Here is a 22,410-nt window from a genome sequence, read left to right as displayed (position 1 = left end):
AGTGTATTTTTCATCTCCCACATTATAGTTTTCACCTACAGTGTTTGACTTGGACCATTTTCATATTGTCCATATCTCTACTAAACTTTTTGAAAACATGGAGTACAGTTATAATTAACTGTTTGAATACCTACCTGCTGATTTTCACATCTATGTCAGGTCTGGGTTGGGTTTGATAGATTTTTCTCTCTCTGGGGGAGGAGAGAAAAATGGATCATATTTTCCTGCTGCTTTGCCTGCCTGGTTATTTTTGATTGGATGCCAGACACTCTGAATTGAGTGCTGGATATTTTTGTATTCCTATAAAAAATTCTTCGTTCTGGGATGCAGTTATTTGGAAACTGATCCTTTTAGGTTTTGCCGTTAAACAAGATTTGTTAGGACCAGAGCAGTGTTCAGTTTAGGGTTAATTACTCCCCATTACAGAGGCAAGACCTGTGTACTCCATCCAAAGCCCCATGAATCGTGTCTCCAGTCTCACTGGTGGGAAGAGGCCCTGTTCCTGGCTCTGTACCAGACACTCTTCCCTCTAGGTCTCTCAGGTGGCTTTGTCCACGCCCTGGTTACCTCACACCATGTGCTGTCAGAACTCAGCTGAAGACGTGCAAGGTGGGGGTTGAGCAGTGCTCTGCGTATTTCTGGAGTTCTTTGTGCAGCTCCCTCCAGCCCCTCGAACTCTTGCCACCTTGGTCCCTCTGGACTCAACTCTGTCTCCTCCACTCTGGGTGCCCTCCAGCTCCACCTGTGTCCTCCCTCCTTGCACCATGGACTGGAAACTCTCGAGCAGTAAGCTCTGCTCATCCTAAGAGGGATCTCATTTTCCCCATAACTGCGTTGTTGCCTCTTGTCCAGTGGCCTGAAAACCATGTTTTTTCATGTAATTTGTCCGTTTTTGGTTGTTTCAAGTGAGGGTAAATCTGGTCCCTGCTATTTCAACTTGGCTATAAGTGGAAGTCTGAGTTAATACATTTAAAAAAATTTTTAATTTCTAATATAGGAAATATTGGTAGATATAACTGTCATAAATAAAAGCTCTTTCGGGTCCTCAGTACTTTAAGAATTGTAAAGGGGTCCTAAGATCAAAAAGTTTGAGAACCAGTAGTCCTGACATTTCCCAGTGTTCCTTAAGATGTTAGTGGTTCCATGGACAACTAATTCAGTGTAAGGCTTTCTTCAAGTTAAAACAGACTTCTCAAGGATCTCAAGTCCTTCCCTATGTGTGTGCGCTGTGAATCTACAGGGATATATATACAGATCAATGGCTGCAACACTCCCTACACTTAACTCATCATGAAGACTTTCTGGAACTAGAGTTGCTAGCAGTCCTCTATGAATATACCAACCCACCACAAGGGGCTGAAAATATCCCAAATGGGTAATTTTTAAAATAAAAATATTTACCATGCAGCACTTCAGTATCACATTTGGATTACTTTGGGGCTACCTTATCGACTTAGATCCAAATGATGAAAGTGATTCCTCCCAGAACAGGGTCTGCCCAAAGCTAAATTCCCTTTTCCACTCCTAGAACCACTGGAAGCTAAGTTTATGGTTTTGGAGTAGCTGTTGTGCCATGGCTCCCAATTTAAGGATAATTTTCATTTTGAATGGATGTCTACATTGTTTATCAGGCAGAAATCAATCAGGCACCTGGCAACTTCATTTAGAGTATTTTCCTCCCAGATGTCTACTAGCATCTCCAGTACAATTTGGGAAACATAGTTGGTGTGGGAAATGTTGGTTCTGTGTGGGGAAGTTATTAATATATGTAACATTCTGGTTACCTATAGCTGCCTAACAAAGCACCCAAGAATTTAGTGGCTTAAAATGATATTTTTTTTACAGACCTGCAATTTGGTCAGGACTCAACAGAAATAGCTCCCTCTGCTCCACTTGGTGTCAGCTGGGATGGTTCAAAAACTGGGACTGGAATAATCTGAAGGCTCACTCACATGTCTGATGGTTGATACTGGCTGACGGGTGAAATCTCAGCTGAGGCTGTGCCTATATTACCTACATGTGGCCTCCTCATGTTGTATGGGCTTTTTCACAATGGAGCAGTTGAGTGAGTTCCAAGAGTAAGCATCCCAAGAGAAAAGGGCAGGCAAAAAGCTCTATTGTCTTTTCTAACCTAGCATTGTCCGTCACATTCTGTTAAAAATGAGTCACCAAGGTTGGCCTTTATTCATGGGAATGTCAAAGAACTTGTGGGCGTGTTTTAAAACTACCACATATAGAATTAGAAGTTACTCCATAACTCTTCAATTCAACCTGTCTCTTTATTGACGAGTAACTTCCCCAGCTTGCTTAACAAGAAGGCCCCCTCGTCTCCCACAGTGGAACTGGCATGCCTTATAGCATACGTGAAGAGCTCAAGGCTAGGACGTAAGCATGAATTCTCACCCAGTACACCCTCACTCAACTGCTTCCCACTAAGTTCCTGCTTATTTCTTTGATGTCATACATAACACACCCCCTTTAGCTTTTCAAAATAAGCAATATAGTATGTTGAAATAGACTTTGGAAAAGATTAAGACATGTTCATAGATCAGGCTGGTTCAACTTGACCAATACACATGACAGGCCAGTTTCACACCCTACCCCTGAAAATAAAGGGTTGGATTGCGTCTTTGGTAAAGAACTAAAAGTTTATGGGGGAATAATGAAAATATTCCTTATACAGTCTAATGCTCCTTTTCTACCTGAGCCAGCTGAATGTGCCAGGACAGTGCAACATTCTTTGCTACTTATACAGAAGTGAAATGTGACAAAAGCTCCCCAGTTTCCAGGACTTAGTAAATCACCATCTATCAGATTAGAGTGGGGAGTCTAAAAAAAATCACACTAAGCCTCCGATTCTACAGTGTTCTGTAGGTAGCTGTCTGTAATGATCTGTAGGTATAGATAAAAGAATTTTTAAGTGTTTGGTTTAACAGTGTGCCCCACCTCTAGAGATTCTGCTTCTGTGGGGCTGAATGGGGCCTAGGAATCTGCCTTTCAATGCTGCCAGATGCATGTAATGCACATTGTCTAGGAGCCATGCTTTAGAAGACTGCTCCAAAAGAGAGAAAGTAACCAGCAAGCTAGAGGATGGCAGGCAGGCAGGAGGTGTTGCCCTGCTGAATGCCAGCTCTGGGAGCCCGAATGGTGAGGCCTGTTGCCTAGCAACCCTCACTCTTGAGTTACACTTGTCAGCTTAAAAAGAGAGATCTTTTCCAACAGCTGTAATGCAAACATTAACCTAGTGAGCCAACTGTATAATGGGGTGGACTCTCTTTAACTAATAACATGCAGGTAACTGAAATCAGAGCAGCTCCTCTGAAAGGTTAATTGAAAGACACTGAACACCCAAATCAAGCTGAAATTTTATTTAAAATGTAAAAGAAGTGGTTCTTGAAAATGCTGATGAATAAAGCAAAAGGATACAGTGCTCTTCCTACTAGTCAGCCAGCCTATTCGAGTACAGGGCAATATACAGTACATAAGTGCTGGGAGAATTTCACAGTAGTTTAGTGTTAGATCATCTGTGCCTAGATTATGTAGTGATTCTCAGTGTGTGACCTTGGTTCTGGGGTCACACCTTTACTGAGCATGAACAAGGGCTCCAGCTCCTTGGCCGTAGCCAAATCCCTTGGGCCCAAAGTTCTTTGCATAGCACCCTACAAAAGAAAAGGGAGAGTTAGTACAAGTCCATTCAGCTTCACTAGCATTGCTTAAGACCCACACAACAACAGATCCCCATAAATTAAAAAACAAACTGTTGGCTATGCCAGAAAAAGTTCAACTTATTTAAGATGTAAGATGTGCCAGGTTGTAAATATCTTAAAGCTGCAAAGGCCATGTCCAAGCATCCTGGTTCCATGGTGTTCAGTCACGGTCCCACTGAGTTACCAGCATGGTAATCGGGCCAGGCAAGTTATACAATTGTCTACCACCTTATCTACTCAGGTATATAAAGCACATCCTCATAGGCCTTGCTGAAAACATGAAGTGGAAAGAAGACTATTTGTGGTGAGGTTTTTTGTTTGTTTTTATTTGTAGGGGAGTTTTAAATGATCAAGAACTTAATTGTATCATCTAAAATTGTTCTGTCTTTCCGTCATCTGTAAGCATCTCTAGATCTTTTCTTTTCAAATAGCCAGAGACACTCTCCCTCTTTCCACCCATTTGCAGAGTACAGTTTTGTTCTAACCAATAGCCAGTGTGGGATATTCATATGGCTAGCAATAACTGAAATTAATTTTACCTTTACAATAGATTTCACCTTCTTTCTCAGTCAGAGTTGTTGATTCAAGACTCTTCCCACACTTGGCACATCGGAAACAGTTTTTGTGCCATGGCTGGAAGGGACACAGGAGTAAGTTTGAGAGGCCGGTTTCCTGGCGTACAATTTAGATGCTGATGCTGTGGCAAGAAGGGGCTCAGAAAGATCCCCCCAAAGCAAGCTCCTGACTGCTGTGGTTCATGGACCTCCTAGTACCTACATTCTTGGTCACCCACAAAAGGGCTGAGTTTGAACTTCATTCACAGAAGACATGGGCTAAGAGTTGTACCATGGAAGGGCTGTTTCCCTAAGAGCAGTCTCAGACCTCACAGCAAGCCCCGTGTGCTGAAGGCTGCGTCCTTTATGACTGAGAACACTGCAGCTCAAAGAGGTGAAGTGGTTATGGAACTTTCCCAAATCCACACACTGAATTAGCATCAGGTGTCCTGACACTGGTTCACCGCTTTTCTTCACTACACTGAACAAACCTGCAGAGTTCAAATTTGTTAAGAGTCTGGCCTTTTTAGTTAACAACCTTTAGGAGCAGCCCCGTTAACAACCTTTAGGAGCAGCCCCTTATGAAAACAAGTTTCTTTTAAACATAGATATGATTTGTCAAATAAGGGCATCACTTCAAAAAATTAATGATTCAGATGGAAATTCTATTTAAAAAAATGTTTAATTCAAGGCATTTATTTATAAGACCGAGTGCCTGAGTGGGATGAGGAGGGGTTAGTGGAGGAGAAAGGGGGTGGAGAGTAGTCATTTGCTGTCATTAATTCCAAACAGCACTGTACCTTTCCAGCTCCAATGATCTTCTCGGCAGCATACACAGAGTCCCCACATCGGGAGCACTTCTCAGCACCTCCATATTTCTGAGCAAATTTAGAAGTGTTTGGATTTGTCGTAGGCCTGTGAGGTTGAACACTTGTGGAAAGGGGGGAAAAATTAGGCAAGATTCTCCAAAGGGCCCTCATAAGTCACAAGGCGGGCATGATCTCAGATGCTAGTCAGTTACCACTTTAACCTGTTTATGGGCTCGTTATTGTTAGACAGACACACAAGGCCCCAAACTTAAATACCTGTCCCTGAGTCTAACCTCATCAAAATTCACTTACTCTCCAGTGCTAGGCTCTCCGCTAAACAATTATTCTGTGCTTTATAATAACCTACCATAGCACATATTTTTACCCCAGATTCATAGTATTACTACCACTAGAATCACATCTAGCCTTGTACTTCACATGAGATTGAAGAATCATTGTTAACTTAAGCAGTTAAAAGTTCTGCAAATAGGTCAGCTGACTTAAGTAGTCTATAAGGAAGTTAAGCATGTTTTACAGATACTTAATTTCTTAATATATCTTAAATATGGGAAACAATAAATTACTTTCTTCATGGGAAAATATCTTAGAAACTCTGCCTATTACTCTGTGATCTATCTTTACTTCTTCTCTGGGTAGAGTGGTATTTCTGTCACTATTTACAGGTCACCCAGTGAACCATATTTTCCTCACTCTCTGTAATTTTTTCCATTCAACATGTAGGTGCACCTACTATGTAGAACACCATTCTAGGCTCTGAGAAGATTTAAAGACCCTTTTAGAACCTTGTAAATTAGCAGAGCAGATAAGATATAACAACAGCAGTTAGCACTCAGCCAGTGGTAGCTGTGTCAGCTTTTCCTGCTGGTAAAACAGGTTTCTTCCAAGTTCTATTAAATGTTACATACACATTTATAATAAAATGTTAATTTAGAAATACTGCCTTTTCATAAAAACAATTTATTCAGACTCTCCACATGCATCTTCAATAGCTTCATCTCCACTGTAGCCACTTTTTCGTCATTTAAGTTTTCTACACTTCCACCCAAGCTATTGAACATAAGGCATTTGATGAATCATATTTGGTGCGGCCACTAGAAATTTTATTCTGAGAAACAAATATCAATTCAAGTACTAATTCACAGTATTGGTTTCTCTAATTGTCCCTAATGTAGGCATATTAAAAAAAAATCTCCACAACCTACTGTATATACTTACTTTCAAAAGTGATCTTTAAATGCTATTCACAATGATATCCAACACTTGCAGTTATGAGTTTCCCGAGAAAAATTTCCAAATCTGCCAATCATGTTAACAAGAACTTCACACAGATTCTCTCTGACCTGCCTTCTAACAACTTCACAGGGTATCGATAATTGTTACCTCAGATTACAGACAAAGAAATGGGGGCTCAGAAGTTAAGTAACTCGCTGAAGGGCTCAAGACTGCTCAATTAGTGAACAATGCAGGTCTGCCTCAATGGAGGCCCCTGCCCACTCAGAGCTGCCTCTCCAGGAGACCCTTCGGAAGACGTTTGGTCTCCGTAACTGTTACAGTTACCTCGTGCCACCGCGTGGTGCAGACCACAGGTGCTCCCAGAGTTCAGAGTCATTCAGAAAGGCTTCTTGGAAAAGGAAGTCCCTCTCCCTGGTCCTGAAGGATGGGCAGCACGTGGCCAGGGTAAGAAGGGGAAGAGTTAAAGGCACAGATCGAGACAGGCCAGCACAGAGGGCTCACCAATTATTGGAGGGGGTGGAGAAGCAGGAGAAAAGAGATCTTATTCCCAGTGAGATCTTGGGAAACAAGAATGGATTTTAACAAGTTGGAAAAGGAGAGCAGAGCAAGAATAATGAACTCTAACAAAGACAAAGGGCAGCCGGGCCCTGCAGGTGACAGCACGCCCCGGGCGTGAGCTGGCCCTGTATGACTGGTGCACAGGCACCAGGGCTTGGAACCAGGCAGGAAAACCCAAAGAACAGAGAGGTGGCCCCCCTGCCATGGAAAGAGCACAAGTTTGGGAGCCAGCTGGACATCAGTTCCAATGCTGGCTCTGCCACCACTCACCTGTGTGACCTGAGCCTTAGTGTCCTATCTGTACAATAGGGACAAAGTATCTAAATGCTGACAGTTACTGTGAGGGTCATACATAATGAACACAAATGGTCAGCAGACAAGAGGCACTCTATAATTATTATTTCAGGCATACCACATGCATCATGTTTAAGAGTGCAAGCTCTGGGGTTACACTAGGTTAAGTTCCAGGCTTTACATTAACTAGCAGTATGATTTTAGGCAAATCACTGAATTCTCATGGTCTCAAAGTGTCCTGAGTAAGACGGGAAACCCCACCTTGCAGGGTTGTGAGTATTCCATAAGTGAACAGGTGTTAACGCTGCATGCTGTGCAGCCCACAGCAGGGCGTGACTAATGGTCTTGTCCAAGGAAGGGCCATCTTCTTGGAGCATTATACCAATTTTGGCCTCTTCAATATAAAATGGATATGAAAAATGTGAAGTTCAAATGGGGGAATTACTGGGTCAAAAACAGAAATTAAGAGGAAATTCCAAATGAAGAAATTATATGGCCTGGACATGAACTACTAAGAGAAGTTTAGCAAATTTCACACTTTGCTGCTTTGGTCCTCAAACTTTTAAAATTTAATACTAATCTTTCAAAGAATCAAAAACAGGAAATCATTTCAATTTTTAAGTTAGAGAAAAGCAATTTCTTGGTGAGGAAATATTCTTACGTGGAAGGAGTGACTGAGGAATTCTCATTGACCACTTAATTGCTCATAAGAAATGCATCTCATGATTCAGACACCACACTGCTTTATCGTTTGATTTCATGACACCAGTCTCCAAAGCGCTGTGAAACGGAAGTTAATTTAAACCTCTTTTGAGAACATCATGACGCCTGGATACACCCTGGAATGCTCTAAACCCAGGATTAGGAATCACTGGAAAAATCAGTAAGAACTGTGTCAGGTCCAAAAGTGTCAGTATTTCGAGCTTAAAAAATAGTCGCTAGTTACACCAGAAAATCAGAGTCATTTACTTAATTTAAGCTATAAATCCGGAAACTCCCAGATTCCTGTTCCCCAAGCAACACGAACTGTTATAACTCATCGCTCAGGTAGCACCCAGTCCTCACTCACCTCTCCGGCTTGATGCCCAGCCTCTCGCCCCGGTCCATGTTGAGCGTGCCCGCGCCCTGGCCGTAACCGTAGCCTTTGGGCCCGTACTTCTTCCCATAGCAGGATTTGCAGTAGATCTCTTCATCATGAATTGCCACTGTGGTGCTGTCTAAATTTTTCCTGCATACCACTGAGGGGGGAAAGTCAGACTTTAAAAATGTGTGGAGGGGGTCCTTTTCCTTAGAACAATGGTGGCACTGACACGTGGTCCACAAATGGTAAAGGCACGGGCTCTCTGACACCCCTTGCTTATTCTGTGGCTTCCCAAAAGTCACGGGACAGCATCTGGATGGGGCAGCCACACTGGAGGACGATTTGCCTTCCTCCATGGATATGACGGTTGTTTCAGAAATATATCTGAATGTTAACGTCCTGAAGCCTCACACAGTTCCTATGAGTTGCCTCTCTGGCAGGAGGGAGAGAAGTTTCAGAGATGGCTATAATGACATGAACAAAGGGAACACTTTGCTCCCAACCCTCAACACGACCTTTTCAGCCTCTTCATCCAAGGTTTTGTGTGTGTATGTGTGTGTGTGTGTGTGTGAGGAGATCAGCCCTGTGCTAACATCTGCCAGTCCTCCTCTGTTTTTTGCTGAGGAAGACGGCCCTGAGCTAACATCTGTGCCCATCTTCCTCCACTTTATATGGGACGCCGCCACAGCATGGCTTGCCAAGCAGTGTGTCGGTGCGCGCCTGGGATCCGAACCGTCGAACCCTGGGCCGCCACAGTGGAGCGCACGCACTTAACTGCTTGCGCCACTGGGCCAGCCCCTCTTCATCCAGGTTTTGTTAGATCATAATCTAAGAAAGAACAAAGGGGGCCGAGTGCGCCTTGGGGGAGCTGCCTCTGTAGCCCCGCCCCAAAAAGGACCCTCTGGGATAAAAACAGTTTTATATTCAGAATTCGCGTTTTCATCACTAGTCTATAAAGGATAAAGTATTATTCTCTCATCTCGCCCTGGCTTCTCCAGCAGTAGTGAGTACACCTGAAAATAGCAAGTGGTTTACAGTCTGCATGTGTCTTCTGTTCTGTCCCAAAGGAGAACACATTCTTTCTTGATGGATTTCTTGCCACAAGACATTTCCATGTGTCGCACTTCATAAAACTGCCAAATGTCATCATGTTCTATCCAGACATTATTTAACTTTCTAAAACTTCAATTAAGCTTGAGAAAAAAAGAAATTTTGAGGGAGCTCACTGGTAGCATAATTGGGCAGCTGGAAATCCATGATGAGTGTAATAGAAAAGGAGATTCCCCCCTTATTTAAAAGAGAAGGGAGAAACAAAAGGAGGAAGGATAGAAAGAGAGAAGAAGGGCAGGGAAAGGCGGCTAGCTGGCTTGTTTAAAACAGAGGTAAATTATGAAGTTTCTATTATCTGGTAGAACAGTCTGGCATCCTGTACTCTAGACCTTGCTATCGAGGCTCAGTAGTGACATACATCTACTTCAGACACAGTTACCCTAAAACCACACACCGCTGAAGAACAAACACCCTTAGCAGGCAGAATAAATATAAATAAATATAAAAACTTTTGAAAACTCATCTATTAACCAAAGCAAGTTTAAGTATATGAAAATTTTGCTATATAACCACCCCCCTGCCCCAGTCCTCATCCGTATTCTCTGTAGTAAGTCTCCTAGGTTTGCAAACTGCTCGGAATTACTTCTGCACAAGGCTTTAGTCAGCAGAGACAAATATTAGGAAGAACTTGACATTTAGTAAACGCTGACTTTATTAAGAGTGTAGCCAGCATGGCTTCACCTAGATGAAACTCAGAACAATTTCTAAAGTATTTGCGTTTCCTCTTTGTTCACATACTCTCTTGGTTACAAACCTGCTGGAAAATAGATTCCTAAAAAAAAGAAAAGTAACTTCTAAGAGAAGAAATGGTTAAACCAAATCTGAGAAGTGGCAGCGAGTCTGGAGGCACACACAGCAAACATTCCTCTGTTGTATTTTTATTCTCTGTAACTGTGACTTTCTGTTGCCTGTTTCTGGTTGTCTGCAAAGCAGTTACACTACAGAAAAGCCCAGACCCTTGAAGGCCGGGGCCCAGAGGGAAAAGGACAACTAAAATTTGAGAGAGAAGTGTTTTCTGGAGACTATTCCTTAGTGTGACCTAATTTGTTTTTATTTTTTGATTTATTTTTTCCCCCAAAGCCCCAGTGGATAGTTGTATGTCATAGCTGCACATCCTTCTAGCAGCTGTATGTGGGACGCGGCCTCAGCATGGCTGGAGAAGCGGTGCGTCGGTGCGTGCCCGGGATCCGAACCCGGGCCGCCAGCAGCGGAGCGCACGCACTTAACCGCTAAGCCAAGGGGCCGGCCCTGACCTAATTTGTTTTTAAAGGATGCAGTTTCTAACAGTCATTTTCACTGTCCGGTACTCAGGTACGGCCACTCTCTGCACATATAGGGGTTCCTCATCTGACAAACCCTTTATGAAAGAATATTCTGTCGTCTGAATCAGAGGATGATGATTAATGAAGAACTTTCTGAAGCGGCTACTCTCCTGTTTTAAAACTGAACTGTCGTCAGAGGGAATGTGAGTGGAGAGGGGCTCATCTCTTGTTCTGTTTCTCTCATTATTGGTATTTATCGAGCATATCGCCACGTGCTGTTTTATGTCCTACTTCCTGTCTATATCAGACATTCTGATCATTTTCCCTCTACAAACAATAGTAATTCCCAACTTGCTCTATGAGATTTTCATATCCTAAGTTCCTTTCCCTCAAATTTAGGATATCAGTAACCAGAAATAACTCTGATTATTCACTACCAGAGAAGACATATTTGAGCTTCTAGACATTTGCATTTCAACTAATAGTGTGGTAAGAAACAAGCAAGCAGGTGTCAAAGAGAAGGAGCCCAGCCAGAAGGAGAAAGCTGGGGCGGAGGAGGAGCAGCCGTTTGTTCAGAAGCGAAAGCCAGGCCCATACGGCGTGGATGCCAGGCTATAAAGGACACCGAGCCCTTAGGGAAGCAGGGGAGACGCATGTGATACCAGATAAGTGCAGTCAAGGCCAAACGGAGGCTGCAGCTGTGGGGACACAGGAAGGCCAGGTATTCCGGGTCAGCCCTGCTGTCCTGGCTGCTACACCCAGCACTTATAATGTCTAGGAGGACAGACAGGCAAAAACCACTTGTGCTTCTAAAACAATCTTTGTTAACAACACCACCGTGTTTTCCTTAAATAGGTAAACTGAAGCTGCTCACACATAAATTCCATCCAAGCTCGAGCGCGGGGAGATACTTACTGCACAGAAAGCAGCAGCGGTGGAAGCTCCTCCCATCACACTGCACCTCCTCCGCGTGGTACACGGTCCTTCCACAGGCCCCACACTTGTTTCCACCTCCCCAGACGGGCATTCTGAAGGAACAAAGGATTCGTTAGAATGCCCCATACCACACGAGATGTCTTACAAGCTCCCCAGAGGCTGTTTGAACCCAGGGGACAGCTGCAGATTTTGTTTCTTTATGAACCGCTCTAACCACAACTTTAAAAGGCTTGCGTTCCTCCAAAATCACCTCATCTCGTCTCCCAAATTACAGCTCTTTCATTAGGAAACTCTGGCTTGTCATACCCACATTTTTTTTCCTACAAGGCAAAGGACCTGCATTCAATAGAACAGTACAGATCGCCAGGCACAAAACAAACTCTGCCACCAGAAGCCCCAGGAGTCAAGAAAGGAGCATGGGGAGGGAAGGCGCACGCGGCCCCCACCCCCCATCTCAATGAGTGGTTTCTAAACTCAGCTGAGGAACTTACACCTGGGTGGAGGTTCCTTCCACGTTTAATTCACTGTACCACCACCACATTCTTAACACTTAACATGTGCAAGCTCTGGGACACTCTCTAGGGAGGAAGACAGTGTTGTGCTGCCGTGCAAGAACAGGGTTATGTCTGTCTGCTGAGGTTACGCGAGGTAGAGCGGAAGCAGTTGTGTCTGCGACTCGTACAACTGTGTGCATGGAGCTGTGCTGTAACCACAACAAACACTATCCAGATGCTGACGACGTCAGTTTCTGTGCTTCACTCATCCCAAGGTCCTCTTGTCCAGCCAGTCGTCGTTTTCCCCTTTGACGGGCCTGTCAGTCCATAGAGAGTATGCTACCAAGTTCCCTTCCCGGGGAAGTGAACTGCTTGTTGAGTACGTCAGAATAAGCTCTGGGCAAGTGGCCTGATGCGGTGGAGCTGATGTTAGAATCCCAGGCTCTCCTGCCAGCATGTGGGCCCAGCGTGTTCTAATCTCCCTTCTCAATGAATTGGCTCACCTGGACCCAGTTCAAAATGCCTGCTTCTGAATGGCCAACATACTCAAGTGCCTCAGCCAGGGCAGAACACTGTCCTGCAAGGACAGCATGTTATGTCTGCCCGGTTTCTGGAAACACAGTGAAAGCGTGCCTTTTCTCCTCACTTTATTTTCAGACTTCCCTTCTGTAAGGGGTACCTGCAGCCCTTGCCTGTCAGTCTCCTCGGACGAGCCGACTGCCTCTCCAGGAAACAGCTGGTTAAGAAAGCTGAGACCTCCTTACTAACTCAAGCCTGGCTAAGAAAGAAGGGAAAAGGAGGGCTGCTAGCAAGAGACTGAAGAATCCTCAATCCTTAAACTAAAAAGGGGCTTGTAAATTCCCATCCTACACCATTAAGATGATCCAAACCCCACCATTTCTTGAACACTGAGACGAGGTCTTTCCAAAAGCAAGATTTACAGAATTAATCATTGTGGTGGGCCTCTTTCTGGCACAGGGCATTCTCTTGCCCTCTTCTGGTAATACTTCCCCCAGATTTTCTTCCAGAGAAACAACCATCTGTTTCTTGGTCCATGTGGTTTAGCAAAATACTTATTAAAATGTGGTCTCCTGCGGATGGTCCACCATGCTTGTTACCAATTCGAGACAAAAATCAGGTAAGCATGTAGAAACTTTTAATGCAATTTTATGCCACAACAATCAAGAGCATGATCAGTGGGCTCATCTTGTTGAACAGAGCAGAGACAAAGAATGTCTGTACTTGGAAATTAAAACAAAAATAAGAGGCAGTTTGAAAAGCACTGATATACATGGTATTGACTACCTTCAACTGCAGAGCTGAGCATGTGCCTCATCATGGCAGTCAGATGCCCACGTCCCCCTTCTGCCATAGTGACTGGTTTAGGAATGGGCACATGACCCGGGGCTTTGGTGTAGAACTGTGAGAATGTAGGGCTGGAGTTGCTAGCAGCTGTCCAGCCACTACAGGAACAGAACCTAAGAATGAAGCCAGCACAGAGGAAACGGCGAGATGGAGAGAGAGGTTTAGATGCTTTTCAGCCGTGCTTCATCTTATTGTGTCCTCTTCAGTTATGTGAGCCAATTAAGTGCCTTTTTTAAGTCATTTGGAGATGGAGCTCCTGTTCCTTGAAACAACAAACACACATACACAAAGAGACCTGGCTGATATGACGAGTTGTCCCTAACCTATCAGTCTCAACTTGCAAAAAGCCTACTTCCCTTATTCAGACAGGAACAAAGTAATTCCAAGGGTCCAGAATGTTCCCAGGCTACCATGAAGGCATCTGTATAGGCATCCAGCAACCACGGAATATATCCGCAAGCTCTCCTTCAGTGTTGCAGAAATCGCTCATTCCTTCCCTGGAGACAGGTGCTTCCGTTTCAATCCACAGTGAAACAAGCGCGACTGTAAAACCTGACTCGCAGCCTTGGCTCCGGCACCCGGCACTGGCTTGAGTTGGAGTGCAATTAGTGATAGTGACCTTGCCCCATGGCTCCAGAGTGACCCGTGTTGTGGAATGCTCATGGATGCCACAGACATCAGCTGGAAGTACTTCATGATTCCTGAGGACACCAAAACCCAAATCCCAGCCTGTAGGTAATGACATCACAATTACTTCAAACTGGATCCCGAGCATCAATAGCCCAGCTGGCTTTTAAAGTATTCTGTTATTGCTGAGGCATTTCTCATTATATTAGAAAATGTACTGTTTACCATCAACCTGGTATCTTACATTTTCACACATATTTACTGTGTAGCAATCACTAATAAGGAGCCAGATTTCTATCAAGACTAACACCATCCTGGGTCATCTTTGAATAACTTTAAAAATACATTTTTAAAAAACTTATCACTTGCTGCTGTTCTCTATTAAAGAGCAGCTTGGACTTTTAAAAAGGGGAGAATATCTTCCCTTTCCCTATCAGGGTTACTTAAATTCACTTCTTGTAAGTCAAGTTTCACTTCTATTGTACATGACACACAGCCAAATGTGAATGTGTTCTCTTTTCAGGAAATACCTATCAAAGTTCTACAACATTCAGCTTACTATGTTATAAGCTTCTTCCCCTTGAAGGTGGGGACCACATCTCTGTATTCTCCACACCATCTACCAGAGTACTTGGCACATATCAAAATATTTCATTTCTATTGTTTTAAAGAATCCTTCCTTTTTCAACCTGTTTGTACAATTCCCAAGTCGATCTTATGTTTATCAAGACAAAGGTAGCACTCTCCTATTTCTCTTTGTCACATTTTTTGGATTCTGAGTAAAATTTCCAAGTCATTAACTTTTTTAAAGTTCCATCCAGTTTAAAGGCTTTCCTACAAGTTTCTGAATAACCCTCTCTGTGGTCCAGGCAAACAGTGTAATAGAAAGAGCATCCTCCGCAAGCTTCAGCTGGATTTATGTTTTATTTTTTAAGCTGGAGTGGGTATTTCGGTGTTCCTTATATTATTCTCTAGTTTGTATGTCTGGAAGGAAGGAAGAAGGAAGGAAGGAAGAAGGAAGGAAGGAAGATTGGTTTACAGAGATCTGGGTTAACTTCACTATTATAATGGTTTTGCAACCCTGGGCTTAGTTTCCTCATCTGTAAAATGGGGAAAGGTAGCTCTCGCTACCCCACAGAGCTATTGTGAAGATCAAACAAGGTAAGTAAATGCCTTGGCAGCCATCCAGTCACTGTCAGCTTGAAGATGGAGGGGGCATTGCATACTGTCCCTCCATCAGTACTCCAGGAAGAAAACCAGCACCTGGAGAACACAGCTCAGAGCAACAAACAGGGTAAAGAAAAAACTCAGCTGATTGATTAGTCACTCATAAACCTCCTTTTTCTGGGACACTAAAACACCCTGCAAGTAGAAAAATAGTTCCATTTGTGGTGACTGTCTAGGAAATGAATTTCAAATTTACACTTTCAGGGTGAACCCCTGTGGACATTTCCCGAATTTTGCAGGAGGAAGGTGATCATCTTCCATTTCTGCCACTCTTGGCATGGCTATGCATATAAAGAAAACCAAGGTTTTGTTTTCCTACACGCCTCTGGCTGCAGTGCTCTGCCACAGCTGACACTAATCACAGCACTGGATCTGCACGGAGCGGTCCGGGCTGCAGGCCTTTCCCAGTCCCATGCATTAATTTACAAAATGGTAAGAGGAGAAATAAAGTCCCACTTTACACACATCTCACAAAAGAGGCCAAACACAGTCTTCTTCTGGTTCTTAGTCTTGTTCCTTGGTTTTCAGTGTCTGAAAGAGTTCCAGCACTAGGATTTATCCACCGCGTTAGATTAAAAAGCTTTGTTTACATCTGAACAGCTATGTGCAATTGCTCTTTGCTGCTTCTCTCCAATCTAAGAAACCACCCAAAATTCATCAGACTTACCCCTAGAAGAAAATTACTGTTGTCTAAATCTGAGTCACCTTGTGGTAACGTTACTTCATCCTCTAGATAATCAACAAGAGCGCAAGACGACCACATGGGTCATTCTCACACCACCTATGCTGCACTGACCGTCTTATAGAATCTGAATGACGAATCCATGAATTTCAAATCTACATGTCGCCACTTGCAGTTTACGTTATTCGCTCTAATACCAAAGGTTTGGAATGAATCCATCTATAAACCCAGATTCTAAATGCTTCCAGAAGCTTTGACATTTTATTACTACATACAGGGCTTTGCTGTTACGCTAGAACCTGGCTATAATCCAGTTTCCTGAGACGGAGAATTTATTATACTCTAGTTTCATCTTGAGCCACATCCAGAGCGGTCACTTATTAAAGAATATGTAAGTTGGTAGCACTGTCCCCAATTACAATGATTTTAACAAGGCTGGAGTTTGAGAGCTGTAGTTAATTGGAAATTAAGCTTTACTCAATGCCTATTCTAAAAATTTTTTCTTCTGCTACCTTGCTTAGTCTACTTCCCTTATCTAAGTGAATAGCACTGAGCCAAGGATAGACATCATGTCTCAGTGATCAGCTGACTCCATGGTCCATTTGGCTCCTTCTACCAAAGCCAAATCCTCAAGCTGGCCTTTAAGACAGCTCAGCCTAAGGGTGAATTAAGAGCATGGATTGTGGAGTCAGCAAAGTCTCACTTCCCTCATATGTAAAATAAAGATAATAGTACCTTTCTTACAGCTAACCCTGACTTCATTTCTCTATCTCAAGTAATTTTTCTAGGGCAGGGGCAGCTAATAAACACTATACAATGCTTTCCTATTCATGAAGCTCTCATATAAATGTATTAATTCAACATTCTATAAGCCATAGCCTGGGTTGGGAGCTGAGGATAAAAGGGTTATAAGGAAGGGTGCCTGTTTCTCAGGGAATTCCACTTTGGTGGTAGAAATATGTAAACAAATAATAGCAATACAGTATAACCCATGACCTAGAGGTGTGTAGAAAGGGCTCTGGGAAGTCTGCATTGTCTACTTATACAGACAGGATGGCAAAAAGGCTTCATCTTATAGAACCACTGATAGTGAGTTCCTCAATTCTGGAGTTCAGTCGAGGTTCTGCATTAAGATTATTGTGATTAATAATGTCTGGCATAGAAATTGCAGTGCAGGGCCGGCCCCGTGGCTTAGCGGTTAAGTGCGTGCGCTCCGCTGCCGGCGGCCCGGGTTCGGATCCCGGGCGCGCACCGAGGCACCACTCCTCCAGCCATGCTGAGGCCGCGTCCCACATACAGCAACTAGAAGGATGTGCAGCTATGACAGACAACTATGTACTGGGGCTTTGGGGGAAAAATAAACAAATAAAATCTTTAAAAAAAAAAAAAAAGAAATTGCAGTGCACATGCCACCTCTAAGACATTCCTGGTATACGAGAAAGAGCGTGCAACTTAGAATCAGACAGATATAAGTTTGAAAGTCAGTACTTAACCTCTGAGCCTCAGTTTCCTCAGCTATAGCTTGGAACTGGATGAGCACTCTCTCATCGGGTGGTTGTAGGATTTAGTGAGACACCTTTGTCAAGTACCTGGCAAAGAGCCTGCACTCCACAAATGTTGGCTTTCTGTTCCTTCAGGAGCACTCCTGGGCCTGGAAATGGCTACGAGAAGTTCAGTAGTTAGGTGAAGTGCTGTCACTGACCTCCGAAGACGCAAATCCAGACTCAGCCACTTATGTTTGACTCCAGAACCACAAGCTATCCCCAGAACTCCCACATCTGACTGAAGCGTTGAGACAATTCAAATCACCTGAGGATTATCAATCCTTGAGTTACCCAATTACTTGCGCATACAACACCTTCTCTGCCCAGCCTTCATCCATCCAACTAGCAGTTAGTAAGTGTCCTGTATGTGTCGATCTCACACTGAAACTGCTCCTTTCAACCAACAAGCTCTCTACCAGTACTCTCTGCTGACCCAAGTCTAACCTCACTACCGAGAGAAACCTCCCTTCTATCTAGTGAGCTCTCCTGTGTTCACCTCAGCCGCAACAACTAATTCTGTATCCTGTAACCACTTCTGTTTTCAACTTGGAGTAGAGCACAGTCCTTGACACAGATTTGGATACTACCTGTCAAATCACATGTTGTAATTAGAACGCAACTATGCTATAAACTCGGTCACCCTGACTTCCAGCATCAGCCATAGCAATCCAGTCTGCAAACTACAAGATGTTTAGTTATTCAAACAATTTAATGGTTACGTGATTTTTACATGGAGTCAGACTGAGATTTATATGCCACGACTACTGTTTATTTGCCAAATGATGTTAGGTTGGTTATTTAATCTGCTAGTTTTCTCATTTTAAAAATGGAAATAATATTTATATCATAAAACAGGGATGAGATTAAACAATATACATAAAGCACTTAGAATAGTACCTGCCACATGATAAGTAATAGTAATTACAAATACTTTCATAAAGCTTACTGGATGCTTTACTTCTGTTTGGTAGTTTACTTATATGAACGTATTTAATTCCTTGTAACAACTGAGGTAGGCATTATCATTATCCCCGTTTCATGGGCGGGAAAGCCGAGGCATAGAGATACCAAGCGGCTCATAACTGAAACCAAAACAAAATTAACAATTCAACTTAAAAATTTATACCAATAAAATTCAAGTCAAGTATACTGAGTTTATTTGATGTCTCCCTACAACTAAACCACTGCTGACTGCACAGAGTGCTGATGTCTGTGGCCCGGGCACAGGTTCTTTTTACACTGGGTGTTTCCTGTCCTGCCACGCGCTTGATGAGGATCAATCCTCTCTTCACTCTTCTCTTTTGGAAGGACTGTCAAGCCACCATGAAACCTCCTTTTCTATAGGGAACTGGGAAGTCATTTGGCCCTAATGTCTTACGTGGTCTCTGTCCTCTTCTTATTAGTGAAGGACAATTAGCAGCATTGTTAGCACAATGAGATGGTAAACAAAAAAGCTAGAAACCTGATATTCTTTGCAGATGAGTCACAATATATCTCCTCTTTGACTGACAGCAAAACCTCAGATGTTTAACCATCAGAACTTGTGCCCAGCTCCTCCACAATCCAATCTGAGAAAACTCCTCTAAGTCAGGGTTCTTAACCCAGCGTCCAAAAGACTCCTTGAAATTCTGGGGATTGGTGAACTTAGAACCACATACTTTATTTTATGCACTTAAAAACATTTTGAGAAGGGATTCAGAGGCTTCACCAGACTGCTGGAAGGGTCCATAACACAAAAAGAGTTAAGTATCACCATTCTAGGTAATCAAGGCCCTAAGAGAGTCTGGGGAATCCCCACCCAATAGACCCCCCCCCCCAAAGGGATGCCATGCAAATACCGGACCAGGAAATGATACAGTGCCCTGAGGGAACCGTGAATATCTGCAAAGGGAAGACCTCGCAGATACTGTCCCCCGCAGATACTGTCCCCGCAGATACTGTCCCCCGCAGATACTGTCCCCGCCTGAGTCAGCGCTTCTCTGGAAGAGGCTTGTACTGAGAGCCACATCCCCATGTATTCAACATAGAATGGCATCTAATTACAAGGAACCTCTCCCAGGCTGCACTGAGCTTTGTACAAGGATCAACATGCCTTAAGACAACCCTACAAGGTATATGCTATTACACCCACTTTACAAGATGAAGTAACTGAGGCCAGAGAGTCAAGTAACTTGCCCAGGGTCATCAAACCAATGGGTGCTGGAGCTGGGATGTGAATCTGGGCCCCACTGGCTTCAGTCCTGCCCTTCTCGCCATCCCTCCTCTCCCATAGGGGGCTTGCTCTCCCCAGCTCATCTGATGTACCTAATTTTTGACAGAGAAGAAAAATTAGAGGCCCAGATCTCCAGAGCTGTTCAGTGGCAGCCTTGAGGCTAGACCCAGGCTTCTAAAGCTCCTCATTCATTGAGGAGCTCCTCATTCTTGCTGTTTTGGTATAAAATACAATTTCCTCAAAACCCAAGTGATTTGGCAATTTCATCAGGACAGACCTCCAATGAGTACTGCTTTCAGCACAGTAGTTAGCATATACCAGTATCAATCAATATTTGTTGAATACATTTGGAGGAATTCATTAAAAATTTATGATAGAAACCTTAGATCAAATCTGCTAATGTGTCTATTGCTTGTCCAATTAAATCTTTGATCTCCACAACTGCAACTTGACTCATTCTTTCATTCAGTTAACCAATATCAGCTCTGGTCCAGCCATGTTCAAGGCACCCAAGTAAGCACTGTGAGTTTCAAAGACTCATAGGATGCAGATACTGTATCTACACATCTTCACTCTAAAAGAGCAAAGGACACCAGAATCTAGAGTAGAAAGAACCTTGAGAAATACTGATAAAGTATCAGTGGCAATCAACTTGAGAGCAATGGTGAAGCGGATAGTGGGGGGAGACCTTAGAGGACTTCAGAAAATTGGTTATAGTGTGGTATGCAGTTTTGAAATTATGAGAGATTCACCATTTGAGAATCTATCACCCATCTCTTTCCCAAAAAATTTGAGTCAAATTATAGCCAACTTTGTGGTGGTCCTACCTGAATTCTTGGCATTTTATAAGTAGAGCTAAAACAGGTTAATTAGAAAAGTTAAGAACTAAGATCATTTCTACTGCCCGAGTTAAAAAAATTACTACTCAAAATAGAAAACATTTATAAAATGAAAATGTGCTTTGTCTGCATAAAACACGCTAAATATTTTGGGTAACCATTTAAACAAATATCGTTCAACAAATGTCCTGGCTTGGGGGAGTGGGCAGAGGGGAGTGTCTACCGACTTAGAAACCCGCTTGCCGCCAGGAGCTGCCTACGTGGAGCTCTGGAACCCAGGATATGATTTTCAGGACCTGTTGCAGAATTTTACAACCAAGCATTCCTGCTTTCCTGTTTGTACCTGAACTGTAGAAAGTTCCGGAAAAAACTGGGAGTGATCAATCTGACATTTCACTGCTGTTTCTTCAACATTTAAGGTTCAGTGCTTGGTGGGCAGAGACCACCAGACAATGGGGGTGCCAGGAGATCGGTACCGCAGCCAGGGAAGGGGTCTGGGCTGGGCGGGCTGCAGAAGCCCCCACCTCAGCCCCAGGGCCCCGAACCAGACACCGGGGAGGTCGCCCCAGCACCGCCACATCGGAGCAGAAGAGACCCCAGACTCGGATCCCGCCCTCCCTCCGCGGGAAGAGGACCGGCGCGGGGTGAGGGGCCCACGGCGACTACAAGGCGGGTGAGCAGCACCGCGACACTCGACCCGCCTCTCTCCCGGAGAAACGGTATGGAGGGCACGCACGGTTACTTCACTGGCCCCCGGCCCTGGGATCCGAGGCGGGCCCGGGGCGGCCGCCGGGAGCCGCGCAGGTGTGCGGAGGGAGGTGGGGGGCCGGGGAGTGAGGAGCTTGGCCGGGGGCCACATGGGGACCGCGACGGGGATGTCAGGGGGATGGGAGGGCGCCGGCGGCAGCCTGATGACCGCGGGAGGCTGTGGGACCTGCCCCCGGGGTCGGCGGAGACGCCCTCACAGCCGCTACTCACTCGAGTCGGAGCAGGACCACGCACTGCCGGAGGACGAACGAGGCCGAGCCGGAGGGGGCGCGAGTCAGGAGACCGCGGCGGAGCGAGCGCCTCGCCTTTTAAAGACGCCCGGTGGGCGTGGCCTGTGTGGCCGCGCCCCGCCCCCGCCCCGGCGCCCCGGCGGATTCCTGGGCGCGCACGCAGGGCCGGGGCGTCGGCAGGAGGGTTGCCCGCCGCCGGGCTCAGGGCTGAGGACCGGGAGACAAAAGGCAGGAATCCCGCCTCTTCCTGCTGCTTCCCGCCCGCCGGCATCTTCCCACGTCCCGGCCCGCTCCCGCCGGCGTCACCCCTCTCCCGCCCAACGGGCCGGGCCGTTTCCAGGAGTGATTAGGAGTTAGAAAAGCAGACTTCCTCCCCCTGCAGAGGGCCGGGCTGGGGACGCAGACCCCGCCGCCTCGCCTGCCACGCACTCTCCCCACCGCGGGCGCTGCGTCTCCTTCAGGGGGCACAGTCCAAGGTCGAGGAGGCTCCAGCAGTAGAAAACCGGCCCAATCGGGGGTTTCCACTACCTTCCCCCGTGCCTTATCCGTGTAAGTAAACTCAACGTGGTTCACTTCCCCAGTGGACAAATGTTCTGTGGTCCGATGTCCAGCTTCTGGGAATCCGCAACCTTCCTGTTCTTAAAGAGCAAAATTTCTCATCGAGACTAAATAAATGACGTTACGAAAACGCCTCCTTCTCCGAGTGTTTTGCTTTTCCCACCACAAGGGCGCGGCTGCACACGCTGCTGCGGGGGAAGGAACCTACACCTAGCCACAGACTGGGCGCCAAAGGGCCCTGCGTTTCGGTTTGTTGATGTCAGAAAAGCCCAGGGACGCGAGTGACAACCGAGGGAACC

General features: G+C 44.9%; 2 protein-coding genes across 3 annotated transcripts in view; one reads left to right on the top strand and one right to left on the bottom strand.

The window, feature by feature from the left end:
• ZDHHC17 (zDHHC palmitoyltransferase 17) overlaps positions 1 to 22,410 on the top strand; it is a 121,035-nt gene that overhangs the window by 94,829 nt on the left and 3,796 nt on the right. The gene's annotated exons all lie outside the window — the stretch shown is intronic.
• CSRP2 (cysteine and glycine rich protein 2) lies at positions 3,354 to 21,664 on the bottom strand. The gene is made up of 6 exons (XM_004417891.3): positions 21,534 to 21,664; positions 11,545 to 11,657; positions 8,246 to 8,414; positions 5,062 to 5,191; positions 4,247 to 4,340; positions 3,354 to 3,659 (listed from the first exon to the last, which is right to left on the bottom strand). The coding sequence occupies exons 2-6, from the start codon at positions 11,654 to 11,656 to the stop codon at positions 3,583 to 3,585; spliced, it is 582 nt and encodes a 193-aa protein (XP_004417948.1). The 5' UTR covers position 11,657; positions 21,534 to 21,664; the 3' UTR covers positions 3,354 to 3,582.

The sequence above is a fragment of the Ceratotherium simum genome, chromosome 25 (assembly GCF_057802395.1).
Source record: "Ceratotherium simum simum isolate JZ-2026a chromosome 25, ASM5780239v1, whole genome shotgun sequence".
NCBI classification, from domain to species: Eukaryota; Metazoa; Chordata; class Mammalia; order Perissodactyla; family Rhinocerotidae; genus Ceratotherium; species Ceratotherium simum.
This window is presented reverse-complemented; position numbering and strand designations above follow the sequence as displayed.